The sequence below is a fragment of the Strongylocentrotus purpuratus genome, unplaced genomic scaffold (genome assembly GCF_000002235.5).
Source record: "Strongylocentrotus purpuratus isolate Spur 01 unplaced genomic scaffold, Spur_5.0 spur5_scaffold_14, whole genome shotgun sequence".
Lineage (NCBI taxonomy): Eukaryota > Metazoa > Echinodermata > Echinoidea > Camarodonta > Strongylocentrotidae > Strongylocentrotus > Strongylocentrotus purpuratus.
In genome coordinates, this window is record NW_022145599.1 from 1,616,287 (window position 1) to 1,643,613 (window position 27,327).

At 35.7% G+C, this 27,327-nt stretch overlaps 1 protein-coding gene across 3 annotated transcripts in view; it reads right to left on the reverse strand.

Annotated features, from left to right (window-relative positions):
* LOC100892203 overlaps positions 1–27,088 on the reverse strand; it is a 31,813-nt gene extending 4,725 nt beyond the window's left edge. For 2 of the 3 annotated variants that reach the window (XR_004063874.1, XM_030983941.1), the window contains exons 1-20: positions 26,871–27,087; positions 25,952–26,013; positions 18,119–18,218; positions 17,179–17,247; positions 16,747–16,815; positions 15,838–15,942; positions 14,503–14,755; positions 13,650–13,811; positions 12,512–12,611; positions 11,238–11,352; positions 10,323–10,460; positions 9,450–9,608; positions 8,490–8,591; positions 7,082–7,330; positions 6,276–6,402; positions 4,974–5,118; positions 4,095–4,230; positions 2,570–2,680; positions 1,738–1,850; positions 1,238–1,337 (exon numbers count right to left, since the gene is read on the reverse strand). Coding sequence is in view for 2 of the 3 variants with exons in the window: in XM_030983941.1 (XP_030839801.1) it covers positions 1,238–1,337; positions 1,738–1,850; positions 2,570–2,680; positions 4,095–4,230; positions 4,974–5,118; positions 6,276–6,402; positions 7,082–7,330; positions 8,490–8,591; positions 9,450–9,608; positions 10,323–10,460; positions 11,238–11,352; positions 12,512–12,611; positions 13,650–13,811; positions 14,503–14,755; positions 15,838–15,942; positions 16,747–16,815; positions 17,179–17,247; positions 18,119–18,218; positions 25,952–26,013; positions 26,871–26,930 (2,475 nt within the window). In the remaining variant the exon portion in view is untranslated. Of the gene's footprint in view, positions 1–1,237; positions 1,338–1,737; positions 1,851–2,569; positions 2,681–4,094; positions 4,231–4,973; positions 5,119–6,275; positions 6,403–7,081; positions 7,331–8,489; positions 8,592–9,449; positions 9,609–10,322; positions 10,461–11,237; positions 11,353–12,511; positions 12,612–13,649; positions 13,812–14,502; positions 14,756–15,837; positions 15,943–16,746; positions 16,816–17,178; positions 17,248–18,118; positions 18,219–25,951; positions 26,014–26,870 lie in introns of all 3 variants that reach the window. The other variant, XM_030983942.1, reaches the window with a different exon arrangement.
* Between the last annotated feature and the right edge of the window lie 239 nt (positions 27,089–27,327).

Genomic DNA, 27,327 nt, shown 5'->3' on the forward strand with positions numbered 1-27,327 from the left:
TAAAGCCCCACTGCACTACTTATAGCTACTTGCACCCTTTATATAGTAAACAATGCCTAATCGGTGACCATTGGTCCCCCATGATCCTCTTTTTCTTATGTTAATTGAGAGATGATTTGATGAGATAACCACCTGCCCAGTGACCTTGCAGGGTGGTCTTATTCCTCCTATAAATTAGTACAAATGGGCTCTAAAGTTTCCAAAACTAATCCTCTAACTGATTTATGACACTAACCCAAGTCCTATGGAATTTGTGGCAGAATATCCTGGTGCTAAACAAGATATCCAATACTACTACTACAAGTAACTTCAACCATGGATCAAACACTATACCCAAACCTATCTATACACTGTTGATGAAATAAAGCCACAACCAATTATCACATGGGCAATATATCTGATCACCAAAAATATCATTAAAGGAAGCATTTCACAAAACGGTTATAAGTACAAGTAGACCGATGTACTATTGTAATGTTTGTGTTTTGAAATTAAGCACGTTTCAATGGGATATTGGTGCACCTGTACATATAATGGTTTTGAGAAGCATTGTCCTGGTCACAGTTCATTTCACATTATAAATCTCTTTGAATAAGCACACAAGTTATATCAAACTGTGATGTACTGCATATCATTTATAACATTAAAAAATGAAAAATCGGCCAACATTACGTCCATTACGTCTATTCCACAAGCATCTAAAGACCTACCTTATGAAGGAAAAATATGATTAACTCACATGAACATTTCAATGTCTTACTGAATCTGTAATTTGCATTTGTTTTTTTATTTGTTGATTTATTATTAGTTTGTTAATTTCAATTTGTTTGTTTGTATTTGAAATGTTAATAGTGAATTTTTTTTGTGCGCCTTGAGTGCCATTATAGGCAGATATGTGCGCTATACAAATCTTAAATTATTTATTTATTTATTTATTTATTTTATTCTTATCACATAAATTTGTGTAACTACCACTTCTACAAGCAATGTGAATGTACCTTGATCTATACATTTCATGCAAACCCTTTTTCTACAAGCAGTGTAAACATACCTTATGCAAACCCTTTTTCTAGAAGCACTGTAAACATACCTCTATACATTTCATGCGAACCCTTTTTCTACAAGCAATGTAAACATACCTCTATACATTCCATGCAAACCTTTTTTCTACAAACAATGAGAATCTAACTATATAGCTATCATGCAACCCCCATTCTACAAACAATGCAAAACGTACCTCTATACCTTTCATGCCTAAGCCTTCTGAAGAGGAGTTAGAGCTGGAATCATACTGCTCTCCCTTGTACTGCGCCATTGGGTCCAGATCTCCAACTTTCCTGGTAAAAAAATATTAAAGAAGATTACAAAATAACATATATCCTGTGCATTCAGGATTATTATCCGTATCAGACATCTGAGCAGTGGTTTTACAAAATCAAATTACACTTGTTGTAATCCTAAAAGAGCTAATCAGTCAATATAAGAGCATATTACCCTCTCATGAAAAAGCCCAATGACTTTACGTGTAAAAAAAATACAGAATTTTTTTTTTTACAGTACAGTACATAAATCAATGAACAGATACAACATATACAACAATTTTAAGCGATTGAAAATTAATTATTTCCATCATGACAGAACATGTAAAAGATAAAAAGATGCATTATCATAACCAGGTGAACGGTACTAAGATGTATCATAACTAAAATCTTTTAGTGAGCACTTATTTCAACTTACGGATCCTTCTCAACTCGATGTTTGACCTCTGCCTGAAGGTGTTCCGGGAGTTCATTGTAGACCTCGGAGCTAGTAATAAATGGGTGCTTCTCTATATAACCCAAAGTAGCATCCTAAGCAAATAGAAACATCAAAATAACAAAGGCATTTAAATTTATATCGATATATTCTGTGTTCAAAAAACCTATTTTCAAATCTCTGTAACTTCCAGGTTAATTTTATGGAAAGAAGTCGAAAGTAAGACCTTCTAAACGGTTCTTAAATAACATGATTGGATAATATGAAGTAGATGGTTACAGAGAAAGGAAGCAGTTGGCGCAAAATAGCACTTGGAGAGAAGTTTGCTGTAATAAATAAATTAATTGGTTCACTGTAACCCTCACAGATTCGTAAGGTAGATGCATAGAGCCCCAACTCAAATGCGGATAGATAGTATAACAAACTCATTTGCATGCATCATTTGTATAATGATATTGGTTTGAATGGAATTGAATGTAACTGGTTTATTGATTAAAACATACATTCAAAATAGCAGTCAAAGGCAGAAACAAATTGAATTAATTTACAAAGGATTTCAAAAATACATTAAAATAGAATACATTGAAAATTGGCTCGATACAAGACAGCAATACACAAAATAGGAATAGTAATATTGCACAAAAATAGATCAACAAGGAAATGGACATACACAGGGAAGTGAAAGGTACAGAAGAGATCAAGCTTGAAATGGAAGAAGAGGGAGACATTTAGGTGAAGTAATCAAATTAATTTAGCAATAAATCAATTTAATGATATATTAATAATAGTATGTACATGCAGACTGTATACCCACCCTGAGTGTTACGGCATGGAATTGATCAGAGAGTCCGAGCAGATAGAGCACAGTGTCTTCATTGAGTTTGGTCTTGAGAGATGCTTCACAAACATGCTTTAGTGTGTCAACCTGCATGACAAAACAAACAAAGTATGTGTGATAGTACATTTGTGATTGTACAGTCCCACAAAATTATGTGTGCAATGCCTACACATCATTAATGTCTTCCCTATGACCAGTTATTGAGAATATTCATTTAGTTTACAAAATGGACTAAAACAAATTAGTTTAAGGGGAAGGATCACAATATTACATCATAACTATAAATTGTAGAGTCTTGATACAAATATAACAAAAAAATTTAAAGATGCAATGTACAAATATGTAAATATAATCATTTTTTATTCATATATCCTCATCGTTTACTATATGATTAGAGTAATTTACAGAGAGTGCACATAACAAGCCCATAATAATCTAAATTGATACATAGAGATTCAGGAATTATAAGTAATCCAGTAATTGAATTGACAGGATGAATCCAAGTCAACTCAGGTAGTTTACCATGTCAAGATGCATCTGGAACACTCTGAGTAAGAGTATTGGTAATATTGTTAAATTTCAGTATTTGAGGGACACTTTTAGCACCATTCAGCCCAATCATGTTAGTACAGATATTTACTGGCTATGCTATCCTGATGTTTTGGTTCTATCTATCTGCCATAGAATTATGATTTTAAGAAAGTATGCATTCTGTTTTCTAGACCCCATTCCACAAAACTTATCATCAATGACAGTTTTTGTTATAAGCTAGTGAAATTCTTGCTTCTGATTGGTTATCAACCGATTTATCACTGATTTCCGTCATTTGTCATCGAAACAGGTCGCTGGATGCGGCTTTGTGGATAAATACATTTTGCCAAAGCTACCTCACGCATTGTTCCTATAGGAAGTCTGATTCATACACTGCCTTCATTCAATATTGCAAAAAAGAGCAGAAAAATCTCATACTAGTACCGTATTTGCCTGCGTAAAGGCCGCAGTATTTTTGGAAAAGAAAATATCAAAAAGTCGGGTGCGGCCTTTTCTTCTTCTTCTTCTTCTGTACGTGTCGACAGACTTGTTAGTCCATATAAAGGCACAAACGACGAAAGAGTTAAAAAAAATATTTAAAAAAAGTCAAAACCAACACAAATTTGCACGTATGGGACTAGAAACGGTAAAAAAACTATACCACTATGGTACAGGACATTTTCAAACTTCTTACCAACAATTTTATCATTATTTATTTTTTGCGATCGCTTTTTTAGCTAAACTTCCGGTAAATTATAAGAATATTGATGAATTTGGTATCAGTTTGTAAAAAAAAAATAGTGTTGTAAGAGAAAATTACGATTATTTTGTTTTGTCCGTTTGTTTTTTTTTCCTTTTTTTTTGTTGTTTTTGTTTGTTTCCCTCTTTGAAATGTCAAAGTTGGGGGGGCGGCCTTATCGCCGGCAAATACGGTAATCTGGAAGCATTTTGTACGAGTTAAAAGGCTTACCTCATATCTATCACTGAGAGACATCATATCAGCTATCTGATCCATGTTCATCTCAGCTGTATTGATCTGGCCTGAATAGAGAAAGACTAGGAACTGCTTGAACATCTCTGGATCGGTATCATGGACCTCAATTTTCCTGATTGAAATGATAAAAAAAAATATAAAACAAAGGAAAGTTAGCCACTTAAACCCATTATAAATTAAATTGAAATTCTGTTACAGTCAAACCTGTCTACAGCGACCGCCCAAGGGAAACACAAAAAGTGGTCTTTGCAGACAGGTGGTCTTTGTAGACAGGTTCCTTTACTACAGGTTTCAATGAGAAACCCTTTTCAAGGAAAACAAAATATGTGCTTGTTATAGACAGGTGGTCTTTGTAGACAGGTGGTCACTAAAGCAGGTTTGATTGTATAACTAATTCTATTGCAAAATGCAAAGCACTTCACCAACTCCTCATTTCTTGACAGACAGATATTATCAGGGCTTATAGTGACTTTATTACAGCATAACAGGATGTTCATGTACATACAATTCCAGTAAGCTTAATATATTATAGAGCAGTGATCTGACAGGTGTGAGTATTTCTATAACCCTTTGTGATTTAGCTCAATAACTTTTGATCCAATGCCCTAAAATATACGCCAGATGCATGAGTAAATAGGGCCTAAAACTTCTGCACACAGAGTATCTATTTTTTGTTTTATGACTTTATTACAATTGATGCCAGGGATTTTAAAAGGAAAGTGAGCTTTAAAATCTTTAAATTGGCAAGCCGCTGAGAAATTCAAAATCTTTGTAATAATAATATAAATGAGTATAAGAAATGAGTATAAAAAATGAGAAATAACAACAATAAAGAAGGAAAAAAGAGTGACTTACTTGTCAATGGATTCCCTCATTCCACTCATGAGAGCTCTCTTGAACCAATCACACCTGGATGCTATGATAGCACAATGTGCATAGATAAGAGGGTGTCTGACTACCTTCCTCTCTGTCTCCTGGGTGGCGTCATCCGAGGGCTCATCTATGGCAAACATACATGCAAGATATTACTTATGCTGCCCCATCTAACATTAATCCTACCACTACAGGCTCATCTATGGCAAACATACATGATAAATATTACTTATGCTGCCCCATCTAACATTAATCCTACCACTACAGATATTAAGTAGTTGTGGGTCTCATCAGCGCCTTTGATAAAGGCAACTAGATATTGGTACTTTACAAATTCCTGGATAAGATTGGATACACCCCTTCACTGCATGTTAAGGCCGCCATTTTAATTTGTGAGTAAGCATTGCATCATCAATGTTTTCAGACGCGCATGTATTGTTGCGTCGCTGCCTGCGCTGCGCACTCACATCATCAACACATACGCTTTGCATGCTGCATAATATAAAAGTTATTCGCAATATTTACTCGCAAATTAAAATGGCGCCCATATCGGCGCATGCGCACTCTTTTAACAGTGAAATGGTGTAATAGATTGAATTTCTACTACCATAAGTGAACTAAATTATATTGATGATGTTGATAACAATGTAACCACAACAACAATAACATGTGCTTCTGTTACTCCCATCTGTATACTGCAATTTATTTCCCTTTGGTTAGACTACATATCATACCTAACCCCTTTCATACTAGAACTGGGTCTTCCCTGTATTACGCTTATGGGAATGAAGTCAATGTGTTAAGAGCATACACTGTACATCTATATGAGTGAATGTGCCATAGACAGACATATGCACATTAACATACAAGCGCACAAGCATTTACAAAGAATTATTACATGTAAAAACACATATCACAAAAGATGAAACAGAGGAAGGAAAAACCAACTGGATAGCAGAGAAAGCCACATCAATGCCTCTAATTAAACACCAACTTCTATAGCCAAGGCATAAAACACCAGTCAGATGATAATAAAGTGAGGAAGGTGATGATGATCGAGGCCTAAACAAAAAAACGACCCAAAAATTTTGAAATCTACGGTCGGCTTTTTAAAGAGAAAACAAATATTAAAGCATTCAAAACTGAAAAAAGCAGCCAAAAGACGGAGCAAAAAAGAAGAAAAAATTAAATAAAAAAAAAAAGATTTCAGACCGACCGATCGAGCCATGTTTTGGCACCTAACGGGCAATACAACATCTTTTTTTTAGGCCTGGTTATTGTTACCTGTGACTGTGATGACCTCAAAGCACATGTCAGTATCCACGCCAGACTCCAGTAGTTCACCCATGGCTCTGGCTAGCTTACTCTCAGAAGCACTGGGAGGAACGCACAGAGATTCAGACACCAATGGCTGAAGCAAAATAATAAGTATCAAGAATTAAAATAAATAATACCAATAAAAAGATGATTAAGTTTCACCCTTTTTATTTTTAATGTAAAATTAAGAGCATTAATAGATGGAGCAAATTGAACATATTTGCTCTCAGTGATAATATTACATTTTATGCATATATTTCAAATAGTTTGATTGAAAATATTAAAAATACAAGATAGTCAATGTTTTGTTGGTTTCAAATTGATTTAATGTCAGTGAAATAAAGAATGGCAAAAGATATATATACGTTCGATCTTGATCACAATAACAATGCTGAAATACGCTGTTCAAATCTATATAGTTCAGAAAATAATATCAAAATGAAGGACAGAAAAAGGCATGAACCTTTTGCAAATCTAAGACAAGGAACATGCAACTACTAGGTAACTTCTGCCCAGAAATTGTTACACAGCAGTCAATGGGAACTTCAAACTGTTACAAGAATTCAAGAAACTGGAAACCATAGGATGCCATCAAGTTTCAAGATCTAGAGTATGTGTACGCTTGGTATCTGGAAAGCTAAACACAATCGATGTAGCACTTATGTCTCAAAAAGGTAACAGTGGTGAAAATACTACAGATCAGCTGCCAATGATGAATACCGGTACCTCAAATGGTAAATCGAAAGAGGAAAAGTAGCAAAATGGAGTTTTACCCGTTTGACTGGTAGAGGGGGAATGATGTCATCTGAAGTCTCCTCAGTGTCTACTTCCATGGGGGATGCTTCAGACGCTACAGTGCCTGAGGTGCTTGGCTCATCATCCTCATCTGTTGGAACGGATGCCAAGAGACCGACTTGTAGCAAACCATCCGTGAAGGCATCACGGCCGATGAGCTTGTTGAGACGGGCTACGATCGGCTTGAAGCGTTCACGATGTGTGATGATCTTGTCAAAGGACCACATCTGTAGAGTTAACCAGGAAAATTTTGTCAGACACAGGTTAATGATCACACGTTATATACCACATACCAAGAATCTTACATCACAATTGGTCTAAATGTGGTCACATGACAAATGATAGATTACTTATTTTGATGATCATTGTGATAGCAAACTATCACATATATTAAAAGCGACAGGCGTTTTTCGCTGATACCGCATAGACATGCACCATTGGAGCTAATGGGCCATGGTTCTGCAAAATACTCGTAGGCCATTGTGATGTAGGTCAATACATGTATGTGCATTAACATGCAAGCAGTAGCGGCTAACTACTGTACTGTATTAGTGTTGTGTTCATCATTCATCTTCTCATTAGAGTATTGTCCGTGTGGGATTTACAGCAGATGATCAACTCCTATATTCTAGCAAGTGGATGAGATATCATCACCTTGATGATCTCAGGAGCTTCCCTCCCCATCAGCTCAGGCAGATAGTAGCCCTAAGATCACCTCTACAATGATAGTTTGTCCACCAGTCAGAGTGGTTAATTATTTGAATATTATAAGATGATGACGTGGATCCTATCAAATAATTGGTTAAAAGCATACACGTGACCAGGCATTTATTTTGCCTAACACGTAATTTGGATAATGACCGGTCATTAGTAAAATCATGTTATAAAACATCATTTTATAAAACAAATAAACATAATCTTATAAAACAAATAATACACAGCATTTTGTTCGGGCAGTAGTAAAATTACCCACACTCGGTACCTTGAAAACAGTCCAAACACCCTCTGCTACCGCTTCAGGTGTGTTAGACTGTTCCAAAGGTACCTTGTGTGGGTTATTCTTCATAATGCCCTCACTGCTGTGTATTATTTGTATACTATACTTCGGATGCTCTCAATCCATCAAGATCGGTGATTTGAATGTGGTATCAAGTAATAAACTAGACCTCTTCAGAAGGGCAACTCTGAACATTTCTGAGCAAAACATTATGATAAATAATCTTTATGCATCTAATTTTAAGTTGTATAACTATTTTTTATATGAATAAATGTCGCCATTTTATAGCTGTAAACATTTCTTTCCTTCCAATATCATTAAACCCACAAAAAGAAGAAAACCCATGGCTGCGTAAGACACAAGATTCATGTTAAACATGAAGTACTTACGACTTTGGAGGTGCCCATCTTGAAGTTGAATCTCCAGTCACGCATCGATCCATCACTCACATTACTATCCAAGGCCTCCAGCTTTTGAAGCATAATGGGGAACTACACAGACACACACAAACACAAGGACATTAATATAGCACATATGATTGCATACTAGTATTTTCACAAATTCAGACTTACGGTAGCCATTTTTTAAATGTGATTAAATTTGGAGTCAATAAATTCCTGAATTGGAGAAAAACAGGAACATCTCCCCTTTGAGGTATAAGTTCTGAAAAGTCATGTTTTCTATGCCACATCCTTACATTTATATAACCTTTATGTTCCAAGGGCAACCACATGCTAGTATTACTAGTAGGTTCTTATTTTCTAAAAAAAAAGATAAAAACACACAAATATAGATCATATAATTGTTTTCTTTGTTATTTATTGCTCTTTCTATGTGTTTTATTGAACAGGGTAGCACTGCAGTAATACACAGATATATTTTGACTGCTTTGAGGGGCATTGGTTAAAATAATTCTCTTACAAAAAGAGCTATTGCCTGGGCAACTACTGCCCAGAAACTGTGACACAGAAGTCAATAGGAACTTGTATGTCCATAGTTTTTACCAATCTGGGGCCCGTTTCATAAAACTTGTTATTTATAACAACTGCTAAATTTGTATGTCAAATTTGCTCTCAGCCAATCAGATGCTATGATTTCAGTAGCTTATAACAGTAGCTTGTAACTTGTTATTGATATCAAGTTTGCTCTCTGCCAATCAGATGCTATGATTTCAGTAGCTTATAACAGTAGCTTGTAACTTGTTATTGATATCAAGTTTGCTCTCAGCCAATCAGATGCCATGATTTCAGTAGCTTAACAGTAGCTTGTAACTTGTTATTGATATGAAGTTTTATGAAACAGGGCCCAGGGGTCTAGGCATTTGATAACCAGTAAATCAGAGTACTGACCTCTTCCACCACTTGTTCGATATTTTTGTTGACAGAAAACATTTTATCAGCTTCTGACAGGCAATCAAAGCCTTCTTGACGCCATAACATGCTCTGGAACAGTTCACACATCCTCTCATGGGCTAGCTTCAACTGGGCCATCTCCTTCCTGAACATTGCCTGTGTGTGAACGCAACCAATGCAAAGTCAAACTGTTACCGGTATTTTGTTTGAAAAAAAAAAAATCATCTAGTTTGTCAATATTTGTGGGATATTTTCTTTGGTTTGCATAAAAATTCAAACATGTACAATGTATAAATAGGAGATACACTATACTCAATAGAACAGTTGCATTTTTGTATTCGCAATAATGCCAATCCAATGGTACGACTTACAATTTGGAATGATGGGCAAGACTTACTGCTGTTCAATTATGACAGCTTTGATGGAGCCCCCCCCCCCCCCCCCCCCACCCCCACCCTCTATGAATAATAAAATATAACAGATAAAGAGCTTGGAGGAGAATGCAGAACATTAGAATTATGAAAGTTTACTTGATACAGCTTTCTCTTAAAGTGAACATTTATGAGTGAGGTAAGGTAAGGTATTAATCATCAACATATTGCAGCCAATGGCTGAATTGCATGCATGATTTACAAATATTTGATTAAAAACATCATATTTGATTAAAAACATCATATTTACAATTCATTATTTAACAATAATTCAAGATCATAAAAAAGTTACTTGATTGCAAGGAAGACATTAGGAACATGTCGATATGAAAACGATTTAATGAATATCAGGCAAAAGTAAAATGCAGAAAGGAAAAAAAGAAGTAAAGGAAAAATGTGGAGCAGGAAAGTAAAGATGGGTATATCCCGTTGAACTTACATTGACTACAATGAACTTGAGGTAATCCTTGGTAGAAAGCTTCTTGTCTTCATTGGCTTTCATGCGTCTGAGGATCATCTCCAGGGCATCTTTGCCTTGTTCTACCATGTCTGTAGTCATGTCAAGGCACTTATCCATCTGCAACAGGACAGAGAGAGGGAGGGAGGACAAGAGAGAGAGAGAGAGAGAGAGAGAGAGAGAGAGAGAGAAAGAGAAAGAGAGAGAGAGAGAGCAGAATGATACGAGAGAGAGAGAGATCAGACTAGTCATGACATATGAAATGTATGGATTTGATAGAATACAACTAGAATTGTATGAATGAAAATGAATAAAAATAAATAGAAATCATACTCTTATCAATTCAAATGGAACTTGTCCACCTTTACCATGAGCCAAAAAATAAGAGATTGAGATTGGATTCGTCATCACATATGAAAATGATGGATAAGGGGTTTCGTTTGTACCACATCTGTAACTTAGCTTATTATATGGATAGTTGAAGTACTTATCAAAAGTCCAAAGAAACACTGAAAAGGGGAACTTGATTTGTCTGATATCAAGGAGAATAGTCTAATCTTAATCCACCCTAAACTAAACTGAGTTAGATTGAACTGCACTGAAATAGATGATATACATCCCTTAAGGCCTACGGTCCTGAAATTCTGCTATAACAGAATGAACTACCATTATCAACCCACAAAATTCTTGCTACACCAAACTTTGCTTGAAGTTGCAAGGGAGTTGCAAAGTATAGCACAGATTTTAATTGAACCAACTAAAAAGAAGTTCTTGCTAGGCCTACACCAAACTTTTTTTGAAGCTACCTAAGGAGTTGCATAGAACAGCACAGATTTTAATTGAACCAACTGAAATTAAAGCAACCTGGTTGAAGAGGATTGAAAGGAACAGACTTACCTCCGGTACGAGATACCTTGCCAGGTCATCACTCTGTTTGGGCTTGATATCTTGAGTGAGTTGTTCTTTGAAGGATTCATAGAACTTGTAGAGCTGCTTCACAAAGATAGGTAACCTGTATAAACAAATAAAGGGAGTTTTCAAAATAATACTCTTGATGTAAATACAGAGAATGGGAGATTTCAGAAAAATATTTATGGCAAATTCTACCAGACAAGAATACTTAAATTCACACTTTCAATTTGAACATGTGCTTTGGGCCTCTCAAACCACCTATTGGATGCTGCAAGATAATATTTCACTCAATTTTTGTCAAACGGTTTAGCAATTTCCGGCCGAGAAGCCTGTAAAGAGGTAAGGACGGTGCAGACAAAAGCAATGGAACTCAAATCGATACTAAAGATCTTGACTTTTTAAAATAATTGTGGACATGTCGTATCAAAACTAGTCCACCAGTTGTAAGGATATAAGCAATGACCAACAAATTTGCAAATTTCTAACTACCGGTAGTTCAGTTAGTTTCAGTTTCAGTTCACTTTCATATTTCACATATTGTATATTATTCCATTTTGCATGTTACATTTTATCTATTTTTATTTTTACAAACAAAGAGAATAATACATAAGACTAAGTTAAATAAAGTGAGAAATATGATGGAGTCTATTAACTAGAAAGCAATATTCACAAGTAAAGCTCACATCTTTTAACAATTTAACAAAATTTTGTCATAGATTTTCCTGTTTAAAATATGTTTGTTGGAGTGCTGTGGCATAGTGGTTTATTCGCTTGACTTTAAAGAGTTGAGAGGTGAAAACCTTGTGTACGTACAGAATAGACATTCCTTCAGGAAGCATTTTATCAAAAACTGTCTCTCTTGACCCAGGTATACACAGAAACCTTGTTGGATCTATTGCTTAACATACACTTTATGCTAATAACAGTTGCAGACACTGAAGCCAGGGCAACAATGTCCAACATGTAAATAATAATAATAATAATAGCTTGTTCTTATATAGCGCTTTTCAGGACCGGAGGCCCTCACAAAGCGCTTTACAGATACATGTAAGTATATTATTACCCCGGTCATTGGATTCAGGCTTACCCACACACAATGTATACACAATATATGCAAAGGCACTGTTTCATGTACATTAGCTGAATATTGATATTACAAATTTGTGCAAAATTCCATCTATGGATTGTCATACTTGTCCAGGCCTCACCCCTTCTCATTCTCTTGGGGAAGGGGCTATTCAAGATCTGAATTTACTCACCTGGTCTTGACATATTCCATGACATCGTGTCTCTCTTTTTTCGACATCTCTGCCTTCCTCTTATTGAACAGATCACAGATCATGACAACCTTCATACCAGCTGTAAGGAAGAGAGATTCTCAAGTACATCAGTTGTACTATTCACTGTGCGAAAAACTTGAGTGACAAATAGTCATAAGCTTTCAAGTGATACTTTTTATATGAAAGTTGTCTTTTCTTGTTGAACAAATCACACATACTCATGATCTTCAAACCTTTTGACTTACAAAGTCTACCTTGGTAATCATATGACCATGGACAACCACTTCCTATCCTGTCTCTGTAAAACCCAACTACAGCAAAACTGTATTCAGAAAATCTTACAGCTTATCAATGAATAAGCTTATCGATTGATGCTAGTACAGCTTATCAATAAATATCAATACATTTGACTAATATCTACTAAGTCGGACTTGAACTATTGCAGGCCATTCATGCCACTGGTCGCTCTCACTATTGGTCTCTCAATTATGATCTTTAGATGATATTTTTTCCTTCAATAATACATTCTGTAGATTAGTGACTATAATTTGTACGTCCCTTGAGAGACCAATACCAGTAAACAATGAGAGCAAACAGTGGCATGAACAGCCTGCCATAGTTAAGTCCAACTTAAAGTCAATCTTAGTTTTTGTGAAACACTACCCTGGATGGATACCCTACATGTAGGTAAATGATCAAGCTATCAGATGGCAGGGCTGGACACTAAGAGGCGCCCAACATCTACGTCTAGATCCTCTACAATTTTAGAAGTTCTACATAGGGCTCAATACAAATAGGCCCATGAATTTGAAAATCCAGACCCCCCCCCCCCCCCCCCAAAAAAAAAAAAAAAAAAAAAAAAGGCCCGAATTCACAAAGGAGGTTCAACTTAACCCATGGTTTAAATCCTCAATTACATAACCCATAGTTTAAAAATTAGCGCAAAATAAGAGTACCTTGCCTTGCGCCCGTCTAATATTGTACCTCTGACAGTGTCATGCTTATTTAGCGCTAACTTTAGACCATGGGTTATGGTAATGAAAACCTCCGCTGTGAATTTGGGCCTAAGAGTCTGTGTGGAGCCCTGCAAAAGGGGTGAAAGGTTATGAGATCTTACCAACTGCTCCCTCCTTTATAGACTGTCTGACAGCATAGGAGAACTTAGGAGGTTCCAGCATGATGTTCTCCTTGGCGCTGGAGCCCTCTGTGCTCTTGCTACTGAAGAGCTGGATCAGACGATCACCGCAGACATGGATGTCATCCACAAGGTTGATGATCTCTGAAGAGGAGATATTAATCACTTAAATATATTGTTTTCTGTTTACTCATTAGATGTATTGATCTGTTCATCTCAACATAGATCTACCCCTCTCTCTTCATCTCTCCCTCGCTTATTTATGTTACATGAACTCTTCCCTCTTCCGTCTTTTCACCCCCCCCCCCCCCCCTCCTGTAACCTCTCAGTTACCCCTTTCTCAGTCCCCTCCTCCTCTTAATCCCCTCCTCCTATCCCAACCCCTACTTTATACTGACAGCTGAATTATGCAGGTATGGCTGGCACATGCTTGCCAGTCTTACCTTAACATCTACCACCCATCGGATCTCTTCTTTCTGCACCTGCACTTGCATTGCACCCACTTGATCATTCAGTTTTCCCAAGAGAGTTATGTCGCCAATTCTTTTTTTTTTAATGAGGCCGCCATCCATCTCCAGCCTAACCGCTCACGATGGTGGTCTCCTGCGTTCTAAATTATCTCTCTAATTTATTGGAAAATATTTACTATATATTTCTTATCTTATTTGTATGCTTCATACATGTTTATTGTATGATATAATTGTACATGATTTTCTATTCATTTACTTTTGGAAACATTTTATTAATTGTATTTGTTATTGTTCGAATTTTTGTACTTTGAATTTCAATTTGTATCTTTTTGAACGCAGAAATAAAATCAAACAAACAAACTCACGATTCTTGACCTCTGAATTGTGCAGGTATAGCTGGCACAGGTTTGCCAGTCTCTCAAAGCCAGGCAGCTTCCCTGCTACCTCCAAGACCTTCCTAGCAGAATCCTCATCTATGGTATCTGGGAGGCACTCAGTGTAGAGGAAATGAATGATGGCCGACAGAACCACCTCAGGGGTGCCGCTGAGAGGGGCGGGGCTCATATCCCATCCTAACTGAGGACAGGTAGATTTCAGGATGATCTTGTGCACAACAAACTAGATAGAAAGAAAGCAGAACATTGATAGGTTATATACTAGCTGTATTACATTGAATAGTAGATTGATGTGATGGTTATTTTACCCGACTGCTAAGAAAGCATTAATGCTTGTAAGTAAGCAACCAGACGGCCAACGGCTTTAAGTCCTCTCCGAAAGACCTTGTAGTGAGGATTAATGCCTTACCAAAGGGCACTAACGCATCGTCTTGGTATCGAACCCGGGTCACCGGATTGCGAGACCACTGCTCTACTGACTGAGCTATTGCGCCTCCTTAGGTCAAGTCATGTATGAATGATTTCATCACTCTTCAGCTTCTTAAGAGAAGCAAAGGGACTAACGGAATGGTTGCCTGATAGTTATGAGTTCAGATAGGTAGGGAGGAACCAGAGGGTGAATGCACTTGAAGGTGAGAAGAAGCATTTTCTAGCGACCCCTGACCTCAGGCCTAAAATAAGAACTTGTTGTATTACCCTTTGCGACCAACCCAAAAATCTGAAAATCTACGGTCGGCATTTTAGAAAAGTTTTTTTTTTTTTAATCTTTTTTTAAAAATTATTTGTTATTAATGAATAAAAAAATATGCATTTTGTTTGTTTAAATGGGATATAAATGCATAATATCAAATTATTCTCAAATTCTCACTTGTCTTCTGCCCTAGTTTCAAAATCCTAAAAAAGATATGAATGGAATGATGACGCTGAAACACATGTATTAAAGCATTAAAAACTTAGAAATATCAGCCAAAAGAGGGCGGGGAAAAAAAGAAAAAAGAAACATTCAATTGAAAACCCATGTTGTGGCACCTAAAGGGCAATACAACAAGTTTTTATTTTAGGCCTCATGGGTAGCCAGTTCAATCGGCGAACAATAGGTTTCATGTGATAGAACTTATGGTTAGTTCCACCAGGTTCTTAGAATCACTTAGGAAAAACAGATGATCAACAATTACACATCATTGAGCTTTCTGAACAATCTTAACCCTTTCCCTACTGGAACCAGAAGGTTTAAATATAGAGTATATAGAGAAATATAGAACTCAGTACTCAGTCAACAGGCTCGTTACAGGAGGTCATACTCACAGGCCTGGCAGTGTCCGCCTTGATTTCCATATCAGTGAATAAGCCATCCTTGTAAGCTCTGAGGAGACTGTATGGCTCCAGAATGGCTTGCTCAATCTTCCATACCTAAGAGAGAGAGTATATGTTTTTTTGTTTTTTTCAAGTCAATCTATTTACATGTTACAAAAAATCATGTGTGTCATTATTTTGAGGGATCCACGTTTTACAAGCTCTACTTTTCAGGTGATCCCTCCATTTCTTCTTCTTCTTCCTTTTGAGTACAGACATCTTTACAGAGTATTATTGTACTATACTGGGGGTGTGTGCAGGTGGACCACTACACCGGGGTTTCCCCCTACTCTTATACGAATAGTGCAGTGGGTTCTTAACGTGCAAAGGTAGTGACTCTACTCTGCACGGGGCCTCCATTTAACGTCCTATCCGAGGGACGGAGTGTTTTCCACTTGACATAACCTGCGTCTATGAACAAGGGAAGGGGCACATTAACACACACTGCAGGCTTCAGTCATCCGCCTGGGTGGTAGTCGAATCCGGGATCTTTGGTCCGACAGACGGACACTTTACCGACTAAGCCAACTCGCCTCCTCGATCTTTAAAAACCTTTAAAAAAAACGTTATCCTGGAAATTTATGTATACTTTCTATTTCATAACTTTAACCCATGTAAAATGTATTATATTATTGAATATTGAATTGTATATCTGATTTTTTGTCAAAATTTCTGTTCTGTTGGAAATGAAAAATAAAACTGAAACTGAAACTGAAACTGAAACTGAAACTGAAAAATGCATTGTATTGCCCATTGATACCTCTACCAAGGATTCTTATCAGGAATAAGAGACTTAAAATGATCCCACCTGATTGATAAAAGTCTGCTTTAAAAAATAAGGCTTCAAAAGGAAGAATTTACCTTCTCACAATGGAAGACAAATTCATTCTCATACTTTAGCTGTAGAGTGTTTGGGCTCTTCTGAGAAGCCTGAAAGACAATCATACACACATACATAAGAAATGGAATTAGTGTTTCTACTGGCACAAGACTGGACGGGGAATAGAAAAGTTTTTAACAATTGCAAGAATGCAAAGCTCATTTTCAAAAAAAATCATGACACATCAAATAATTAAGAGATGTTGTACAGTAGTTGCACCAAATCTCCATTAAGATTTTCACGTATCCCAGAGATTCATTTATCTTGAATCATTTTAATAAAAGGAAAATGATTGACCTGATACAGAGTGTTCATGTAACACATTTCTTTCTTCCGTTCTTCTCACCTACCACAACAGATCATTATATTGACGACGAAACAACAAAAAAAGGAAGAAAAAAAGGACAACTTACAAAGAATACAATCTTGTCTCCACTGCGGCTACCAATGAACTTGATTGCATGAAACTTGGCTCCAATAACCTGTAAAAAAAAAATTGATATCAAGAGAACATGTAATGATTTTTACAAATACTGCGACAGGAACAGACACATTATGTGTAAGTCGTACATTCGTGGAAAAAAGGCAGTTTGGACAAGCTTTGATAGTTAAGTTCACATTTATACTAGATTCATAATATTCATTGATGAAAAGGACCCGAGCATGTAAAAAAAGCCACTATACAAAAACAAAATGTCATTGCTTGGTAATTGCATAAAAGTGTTTAAAGGTAAAGACCAGTAATGGTCATGCGATTGCATTGTGAAAGAAACGTTGTGGAATCGATCAGAAAAGGTTGATCATCTAGCATCTAGCATCTGCAAGGTTCTGGAATCATCAAAATGATAAGAAATTTGGCCCATTCTTCGTAAAGTTACAAGCACTATACACAGAAAGATGTATATGGGACTACCCTATCTCTCTCACACGACCATGAGAGAAATAAATTTACCAAATATATGAATTAGTAGGCGGTTTCCCGGCAAATTTTTTATCATCATGTATTAGTCAAAACATATTCTTTCACATGATTGGTAATGAGAGCTTCCATTTCATTTTTTGAAATTGGGGCGTTACCAATACTGGTCTTTACCTTTAATATATAAGATATAGTAAATAATGGTAATAAGATATTTGTATACCGCAAATTGCAAATTGTCCCTAAGCGGTTTAGAAGAAAATAATTGATAAGTAAAGGAAACAGAATTTGCATTACAAATTACATGTACATCAATTCAATTACCATTAAAGCTTTGCATAAGCAATTTGACCTTGCCAAACATACAAACAAGTAAAGTAGCTCTGGTAATTCAACTGAATGAACTTCCTTGGTGCTACTTGACCCGACCTTACCTCATAGAGGTCAAAGTTCTTGACAAAGTATGGCTTCGTGGTTACACCAGCAGGCAAGCTCCAGAAGATATCCCCTGTATCAGTCAGCTGAAAATCAGCCCTGCACAAAGTATGATAAAATTCATCATAATATTTATGGATATTGATACAATGAGGTTTACTCCATGAGTACTAAAGAGATACAGCAGAGGTACCGTACATCAAAGAGTATCATGAAAGGGGATATATATTCCCCCATCATTTACTTTAGGAATACAGCAAGCCCTCTCTCGTTGGGGGGGGGGGGGTAGGTAGCAACAGCAGAATAAGAAAAACTCAATAATCATGGCATTCTTCAGAAGTTCACTCTTTTCTGGTACCGGTACTTCAGATTCTCCGTTATTTTGAGAATTACTAGAGAAAGCATAAACTAATCGTAAACAAGTATTATTCACATATTTGTTAAGAGTCTGCACTGTTGTAATAGACCAGTTAACGGTTAGCAACATACTGCAATGACCTCGAATATCCACAGATCTTCAACACATGAAGAGGTCCCACTTTGTACATTTTGAAATAATCACTCCTACAGCGATGGAGGTGCTATATTAATAGCCTTTGTTCCCCCTTTTCAAAGAATACTTCCACCTGTGTACCATGGAGTGCACTGAATGTGCATGCATGAATGAATAATGTTACATAACTTTCATGAGCATGTATCCAGTATTTCGTCTCCGTGTATTTCAAAATTTGTTCTGCAATGACCTTTATCTGCTCATGCTCAGACTGCAACCGTGAACTCGCTTATTGTTGATGTTACTTACATGTACATGCATACATGTTTTATGCTGAAATCGTCATGCTTTCTTTGGTGACAATATTAGGCGCCTTGGATTAATTCTCATGTGCGAGAAGCTGCAGCTTTTTAACCTGAGAGCGCATGCATCAAAGCCGTATTGAGTTAATCCCGGATGCACGATTTGCCCACGAGAAGATGCATTGTGTGTGTCCGAACACCGTGACGTCCTTTTCAAGCCAAAATTTTTTCAACCATTGAAAGATTTGTCATACTTGTTTAGCTCCCTCTGCGGCTAAACTAAGTTATTTAGCTTAGCTTGAGTTCATGTCTAATTAGCACTGTACTCTGTATGTTTGGAACGGATTATTATGCACAATAAAAACACCGTTTAAAAAGGTTGTTTATAAGTAATAAGACCTGTTTAAAAAATTCAACAAGCTGTTGTATTGTAATGAACTGTTAGCATTTTAAATAATTACGTTTTTTCTGTGTATATATAGCTGAATTAATTTTTAAAAAGTAGATTTTTTTCGGGGAGGTAACTTGGAGGTGTCAATCTAGACACACCGGTTATGGGCGCCCCATTCAAATTTAATTCTCCAGCAATTAATGGAAATAAAGACTAGTGGGTTTTTTTCTCTCTCGCCGGTATAAACAATTGCGTGCTGGCCATAAAGCCAATGTGTTGATTCATGAATTCTTGTTTGGGGACTATGCTATTCCATTGTCATTTAACTCATAGAGGCAAAACACATTTTACGGAAGGTTTTACATATTATTTTTTTCTTTGAACTTGGTATAAAGCCCTCTCCAAGGAAATTTTTTTCTCTTGCTCCTGTTTATCTCTTTTCCTCCCTCTCTTCTCTTTCTCTCTCTTTTCTTCCCACTCTCTCTTTTGTTTCTTCACTGGCCACCCATTATGGGTGCAGTCTGCCTCTATATCCGCATTCTGCATTGGAAGCAGCGTAATCCGCGCTCGCCCTGAAGAAATCTCATGACGGCAATCACCCTAGTACCTCATAATCCGCCCTTCTATTGTTCGAGTTTATAACCATGACAACTAACTCTACCTTTGGCCAAGTTCATTGTTCCTCTTACGTAACATAGATGTAGGTAGGCCTCAGACATAACTCTTTTCGTATAATCCTTCTATATAACGGTAGTTCTAAAATCTTTTAAATATTTTGTGTCGTTTTTGATTTTATATACTTTGTTAATTTACTTACAAACTATTATTGTCAACATTTGCCAATACCACCAAACTATTACATTTTCCCTATTATCTTCCGCTCTAGAATCCTATTATTTATTTATTTTTATTTGTTGGGTGCTTTTCACATTTTTCTTGTCTCTCTCTCTTCAAGATTTATTTTGTTTTTGTAAGGGTATTTATGCTGTTAATGTTTGTATAAATAAAAGAGAAATCGTTATTCTTTCTCTTATAATGTTGTCCACCTTCTTCTATAGATAACCCTTTTGTGCTTTGGTATAATGTCCGATGTATATTACTTCTGTCAATAACATACAATGAACGTATAATTTTATTTTGATGCAACAGAGATTTTTATTTTTATTTAGGAGTACGTTGAATCGTGATCTCATTAAAAGGGTTGTTTAAAAATAATACGACCTGTTTAAAAATGCAATCAGTTGTTTACAATATTATCTGAACAACCAGCCAATTATAATGAAGCGTCTAACTTTCTCTCACTCTCTCTCTCTCTCTTTCTCTATCTCTCTCATCTCTCTTTCTCTCTCTTTCTCTCTCTCTCTCTCTGTCTGTCTGTCTCTCTTTGTCTATATCTGGCAATGTCATTTCCATCTACATCTTTCATATTGTTTTCTATTCCGCCATTTGCTTGCAATATAATATAATGAAAATACACATTCAATTCATTCTGTCCGTATCATGGACATAATCATAATCTATTTTAAGCAAAGCGTGACCAAGGAATGTAATATATAATCATATATCTTAAAAACAAATATTATTTATATATTATTCATAATATACACGCATATTATGTGAGTGCATATAACAACGAAAGGTCAGAAAAATATGGTAATAGTTGTGATTAATGCTTGATTCCATAATGAATTAAGATATCATTACCATAAACCTCATAACTTAATAAATTCAGAGAACTTTTATGATGAACTTATTTTTGAAAAAGTCAGAAATTCTCTGGTCCCGTACGTCACGCATCACATTAATTACATTAAAAATTAATTTATGAATTGGTCAGAACTAAAACTTTCCACAAATGAACTAGCCCATAATAGCCACAGACTCATACCAAAAGATAGCCATATAAATAATGTCATCCATTGTTATTTCTTGTTTAAAGTCTCTGAATGTCCCGTACGTCACAAAGCAAATAGCTTGGACCTGCCCACATACGTAAATTAGAATTTAAAACAAAATTGTTCATATTATTTGGCAATAATGGTCATAAACTGACTGACTTGCCTAAATAAAACAACAACAACAACGACAGTCCATTCACCGGCATGTATGCGTGAGAAAATGGAGCTGGTGGATTATTCCAATGATAAAAACAATAGCCGGATTATCTGAACTACGGTCTGCCCATTTTCATTCGCTTTGTTATGATCTGCAGTGAAAAAGCAGGAAGTCTATTCATGTTTTTGATTTTCGAACCCATCAGTTGCAGTGTTTTGTTTGCAACCACTAACTACTAGCTTCTGGTGTTTATATTTCATCAAGAGATTAAGAAATATAACGTAAAAATTCGGAAGAAGCTAAAATGAACGGAGAGAAGAATATAACAGTACAATAATAATTATCAGAAGTAAACTTTTGAATATAATTCTCTGTTGCATCAAACTGATATGACAAAAAATGTTCATTATGCTATATTGATGGTGTTAATATACGTCGGAAATTATACTTAAAGGTAAAGACCAGTATTGGCAACGCCCCAATTTCAAAAAATGAAATGGAAGCTCTCATTACCAATCATGTGAAAGAATATGTTTTGACTAATACATGATGATAAAAAATTTGCCGGGAAACCGCCTACTAATTCATATATTTGGTAAATTTATTTCTCTCATGGTCTGGTGAGAGAGATAGGGTAGTCCCATATACATCTTTCTGTGTATAGTGCTTGTAACTTTACGAAGAATGAGCCAAATTTCTTATCATTTTGATGATTCCAGAACCTTGCAGATGCTAGATGCTAGATGATCGACCTTTTCTGATCGATTCCACAACGTTTCTTTCACAATGCAATCGCATGACCATTACTGGTCTTTACCTTTAAGCGAAAATATATATATAAACAAACAGAACAGAAAGAAAAAAAAAGAGCCCGGGGGGGGGGGGGGGGGTGATTAGAGAGACAAATATCATAATGATGAATACAGTACAGACTTCGTCCAACTTTCTGTCTCTCCAACCCCTCTCACTCATATTGTTTATTTCTGAACTCTAAATATGAAAGCCATCTTCCTTCGCTTGCTTTTATGTCAACCTCAACTGGCAATATGATTTTGTGTGTCTTGTTTTCCTGTTTAATACTTTTCCCCCATCTAATTACCATTCTTTCGCTCAAAATCAATCACAATCACTAACATAATGGCGCATAAAATGTTAACGCAACGTATTACCATAGCATGAAAGGCGAGTTTGATAAAGAGGGGAGAGGGGAAAAAGGGGGGGGGGTGGGGACTGGGTAGGGTGTCTATTCAATAAACTACTGTATAATGCGCGGAGTTGGGCAAAGGCAACGTTGAATGTCCGAGATAAAATCATTAGGAGCCAGAGCAAATAACACTGAGTTCCCATAGGAAATATATTTATTCAGATGGTCATATCTCAGCCAATACTTCACATATTCAATTGTTATAAATATTAGGACATTATTTTTGTTGCTCTTTCAGAAAATTAAGAAAAATTGAGAAATTCAAAACATAGATTATTGATGACGTCACACTTCCCCACTTATTTTAAATTTGTTTATTACCTGTGTAACTATGTTACATTCTTTTCATTTCATATAGCTAGGGGGGGGGGGTAGGTCTGAGCATAAAACGTGTAAGACCCAGCCACCCGCTTCCGCGGCCCCTGCATAGTTTGAGAGTTACATGGCAGACTATAGAGGGCGGTCGACTGATATCGGTTGAAAGCACTATGAGTAGGTCGCGTTCTGTTCTTAAGTCGTTGAAACGTATGCACCAATACGCGGGATTTTCGCGTCCGGCTTTTGAATGGAGGGGTGCGGACGATTGTGGCTTTCACGCAAACTAGGCCGCGTTGCATAAAGCCGCGTGTTTACTGCCACTCGAATTAATCCAAGGCGCCTTACCATAACTCAATAACTACTTAAATATCTTGTTTTCTGACACTCTTATCACATACATGTAAGACTGCAATGAATCGCTTAATAGAGATAATATTTTAATAGTTCATAGTTCAACTTCATAGTTCATTTTGTTTCTTCTTTCACAAACATTTGTACATAAGATTTTTTTTAAAGTAACAGGAACAGCAGATTATCAATTTGTTCAAACAAGAAGGTATCTAATTACCTCATACCTCCTTGTAAGAACATTAGAAGCCTACGCAAATCAAATACCAGAGAACAGTTCAAATGTAAAACCAAACGATTTCGTAACGGTCCAGTTCCCTACCTAATTGACTTGCTAAATTCACAGCAGTGATCACTTTAAAATGTACACATTTGTATAACATGTAAACTAATCCCCAAAGTGATGAGGTAGAGGTGCTGTAGAATTATTTTATTTTATTTAAAATAGTATATAACTTTTTGTTACCAAGACGGTTGTACAACCTTGATAATTGATAAATGAAAATGATAATATCATTAAGTAAATCAAGATGATGGTTAACTTTTGTAATGATTGAAACATACTTACCACATTACAAGAAAAATCTTAAAATTACCATATTTTATTTCATCTGATTGCATACCTACCTTTTAATTTACTAGATATGTTATCCATAATAAACTCACCAATGAAAATTTAAAATGTAATTTTTTAATTTTTGCAACCAGTATTCTCTCTGTCGAAATTGTACTTTTTACCTTATTCTTGATATGTCTGATACACACTATCATCCTCTGCATTATCTTTTATTATATTATACAGTTATTGACTGGCAGGGGGTGTAATATAACATTATTTGGACCGCTGAAGGGAATTATATTTCCCAAGTGGTTATATATTCCCGAAGCGCGCAGCGCTGAGGGAAAATATGGACACAAGGGAAAATATAACTCCCTTCAGGTCCAAAGAATGTTATATATACCCCCTGCCAGTCAATAACTGTTATATTAGATAGCCTTGGTTTGATTTTTTTTTTTTTTGCCCGAATTTTTTTTAAAAATTTTTGTAAAAAAATATTTATAAAAAAAAATTACCCAAAAAAGCATTTTTCGGGAAGAAAAAAAAATTACAAAAAAAAAAATTATACATTCCTCAAGAGGGCGACATGCATTGATTAAAAATATATTCATTTCACCGGCCGGTAAAATATAACCAACCAGGAAAATATAACAATTTGGATCCTCGCAATTGATATCATGTGACGAGCTTTGGACCAATCACATCTCGGTATCTGTCTAAGCTATCTAATATATCTCTCTATCTCTCGCTTTGTACCTCTTTCTCTCTCCCTTTCTCTCCCTGTGTTTCTGTATCTCACACTTTTCCTGGATCTCCTGTGCTGTCTGCACTAATATCCCCCTACCTCTCTTCTATATTTCCCTCCAGCACTATGATTGTGGAATATCATTCAGCAACTGTTAGCTGTTAAGCGAATTTTATTAATTTTATTAATTTGAATATATATATATATATATATATATATATATATATATATATATGTATACACTGATTTATTTAGAAAATTCATTCAATGTGTGGTATGTCTTGATACGATTTATGTTTGTATAAATTTGTATGTTTTTACAATGTACAAAATTCTGCAATTCAGCCATCTGGCTGCAAATGAATTTTTAATAAAACCATTACCATTACCATCATTATTAACAAACATAATTTGAAGTGCACTATTAATGTTCAACATAAAATTCTTTTCATTTAAAGGTAATGCAAAGTTTTGGGAAATTTTGATAATTGGATGGATAGTAATTCTTTAAAATATTGATTTATTTGGATGCCCCTATGGATGTATAATAAGCAATAGAAAAATTAGCACTTAAAACACTTCTGCTTTCGAGAAATTGAATAATAAAAATTTTACCGGTGCTCCCGGTAAATCTCAAATGTTTCAAATAGCGCCTTAGGCCATTCCATGGTAGCTGTGACCATGAAAATCTCAGAATATACAGTTCTGATATATAATTTCCAAACAGGAATAGCAAATCGGTTGCTTGTAATCAAGAAACATTGTTTTAAACCTAAAGTAATACCAGTCTTGAGAGGGCGCTATACAACATAAAGAGTTTATTATTTACAATTTCATCACTTTAGACTCGATATCAAACGTGACAACGATCATTGAATATTATAAAATCGCAAATATGCTTCCAATATGTTCATTTGAACCAAACCTCATACCAAAACTTACCTTTAACTAAAGTAATGCTATGAAAATTTACTTATGTACAATCATGTTCTGTTCTTCAAAGTAATTAAAGCATTCAGGTATTATATTCTGTATATATATATATATATATATATATATATATATATATATATATACAGAATATAATACCTGAATGCTTTAATTACTTTGAAGAAGAAAAAAAACTTAACAACTAAATTACCTTATACGCCTAGAAACGATTACACATGGGAAATATATTTACAAAAGAGATAGATTGATATATGAAAAGGAGAAAATGGGAAGATAAGAATGGAGAGCAAATTAAGCGCAAAACGGAACAAAACTGAGAAAAGTTGAGAAGGAAGAAAGTTATGTAGGGGAAATGGTGATGGGGAAGAAATAGAATTAAGAGAGAGATCGAGAGAGAAAAGAAAAAGTACAATAGAGTAAAACACCTTTCCTATGTATGGTGTATTACCTAGCTGTAATTACTTACCCTTCGACACCTCTAACGTCAGTAGCAGTAGGGTCTTCTGTAACTTTCTCAACTTTCTCAATCTACATGATGAAAGAGCACACAGAGTAATGAAAAAAAAATAGTAATGGCCGCTTATGTAGCGCTGATACATCTATGATTGCTGTTCATACATGTAGTGTCATTGCTTTAGAAAGACGCGACTCTAGTCTCAGTATAATGGCCAATACAATGTAAAAAAAAAGGATTACATGCATATATCAGAGAAACAGATATATTATGCGACTCAATTAAAAAATTGTACACTCTATCTTGCATGCTAACACTTATTAATGATATTGGTCACCAATATCCCACTTCAAAGTTCAAGGATCAGGCCCAGGAACAGAACACATTCAGATATAGATGCAAAATTATATATTGAAATTTGAGAACCATTACTGTAACATATATGTATGATGTACACCTAATAACAATAACACATACATATTAGAAACCTGATTTGGAAATATTTTCATTTTTTTAATGATAGGAAGATTGCTGTTTACAAGAGACAAATTGACAACTTTTGGCCATGTGGATTTGAGTGCATATATTTATTATCATGTAATAGATCTAATATGTATGGGCTATGGCTTCCTCATTCACCATTATTTTCAGTCATATACTCATCATACCACCTTTTTTCATCACATATTCAATCAATTAATTGATAATATATGAATCCACTACGTTTTCACACATGATATCAATATTGCTTGATCATGCAACAACGCTTAGTCATTCTCATATATTGCAACTTCGTGTACCGGTACACATGGTACATGATGATATCGCAAATAATTTTGCATTGATTAATATTAAACTCGTTTCACGTTCGTGCGTACTGTATGCCACTGCTGACTGGGCTTAAAAATCACACTTTTGTCAGTGTACTCACCATCCAACTTCCACGGTGGACATAATCTGCGGGAGGCTGCACGGACGACGTTTTAGACATTTTGCTTTGTGATTTGACTGCTTTAAATATGAAATTTCATATAATATTTGTCCTCCTATTGTCCCATTACCGATATCCGCAATGAAGACATGTAACATGTACTTTAACCAGCGCACATCGAACGCACCACGTACATGTATAGCGTCACAAAGAATGACCGCTTGGAGGTCGAATCGCTTTGTGTTCATTATGTGAACTGAACATGACGTAGTCGTAGAGAGCGCGCGGTTGGGGGAATTCCCGGTCACCAGTTGAAGCAGGGTGTTTTTTTTTAAATATCGTTACGTGGTCAAGAGGCCAAAACCCGGGAGGGGGGTACTCAGATTTGGTTTGGACGGGGGTAGACCGCTGAAGCCTCGAAACACACACACGCACATAGTTTGCAAGAATTTTCAGT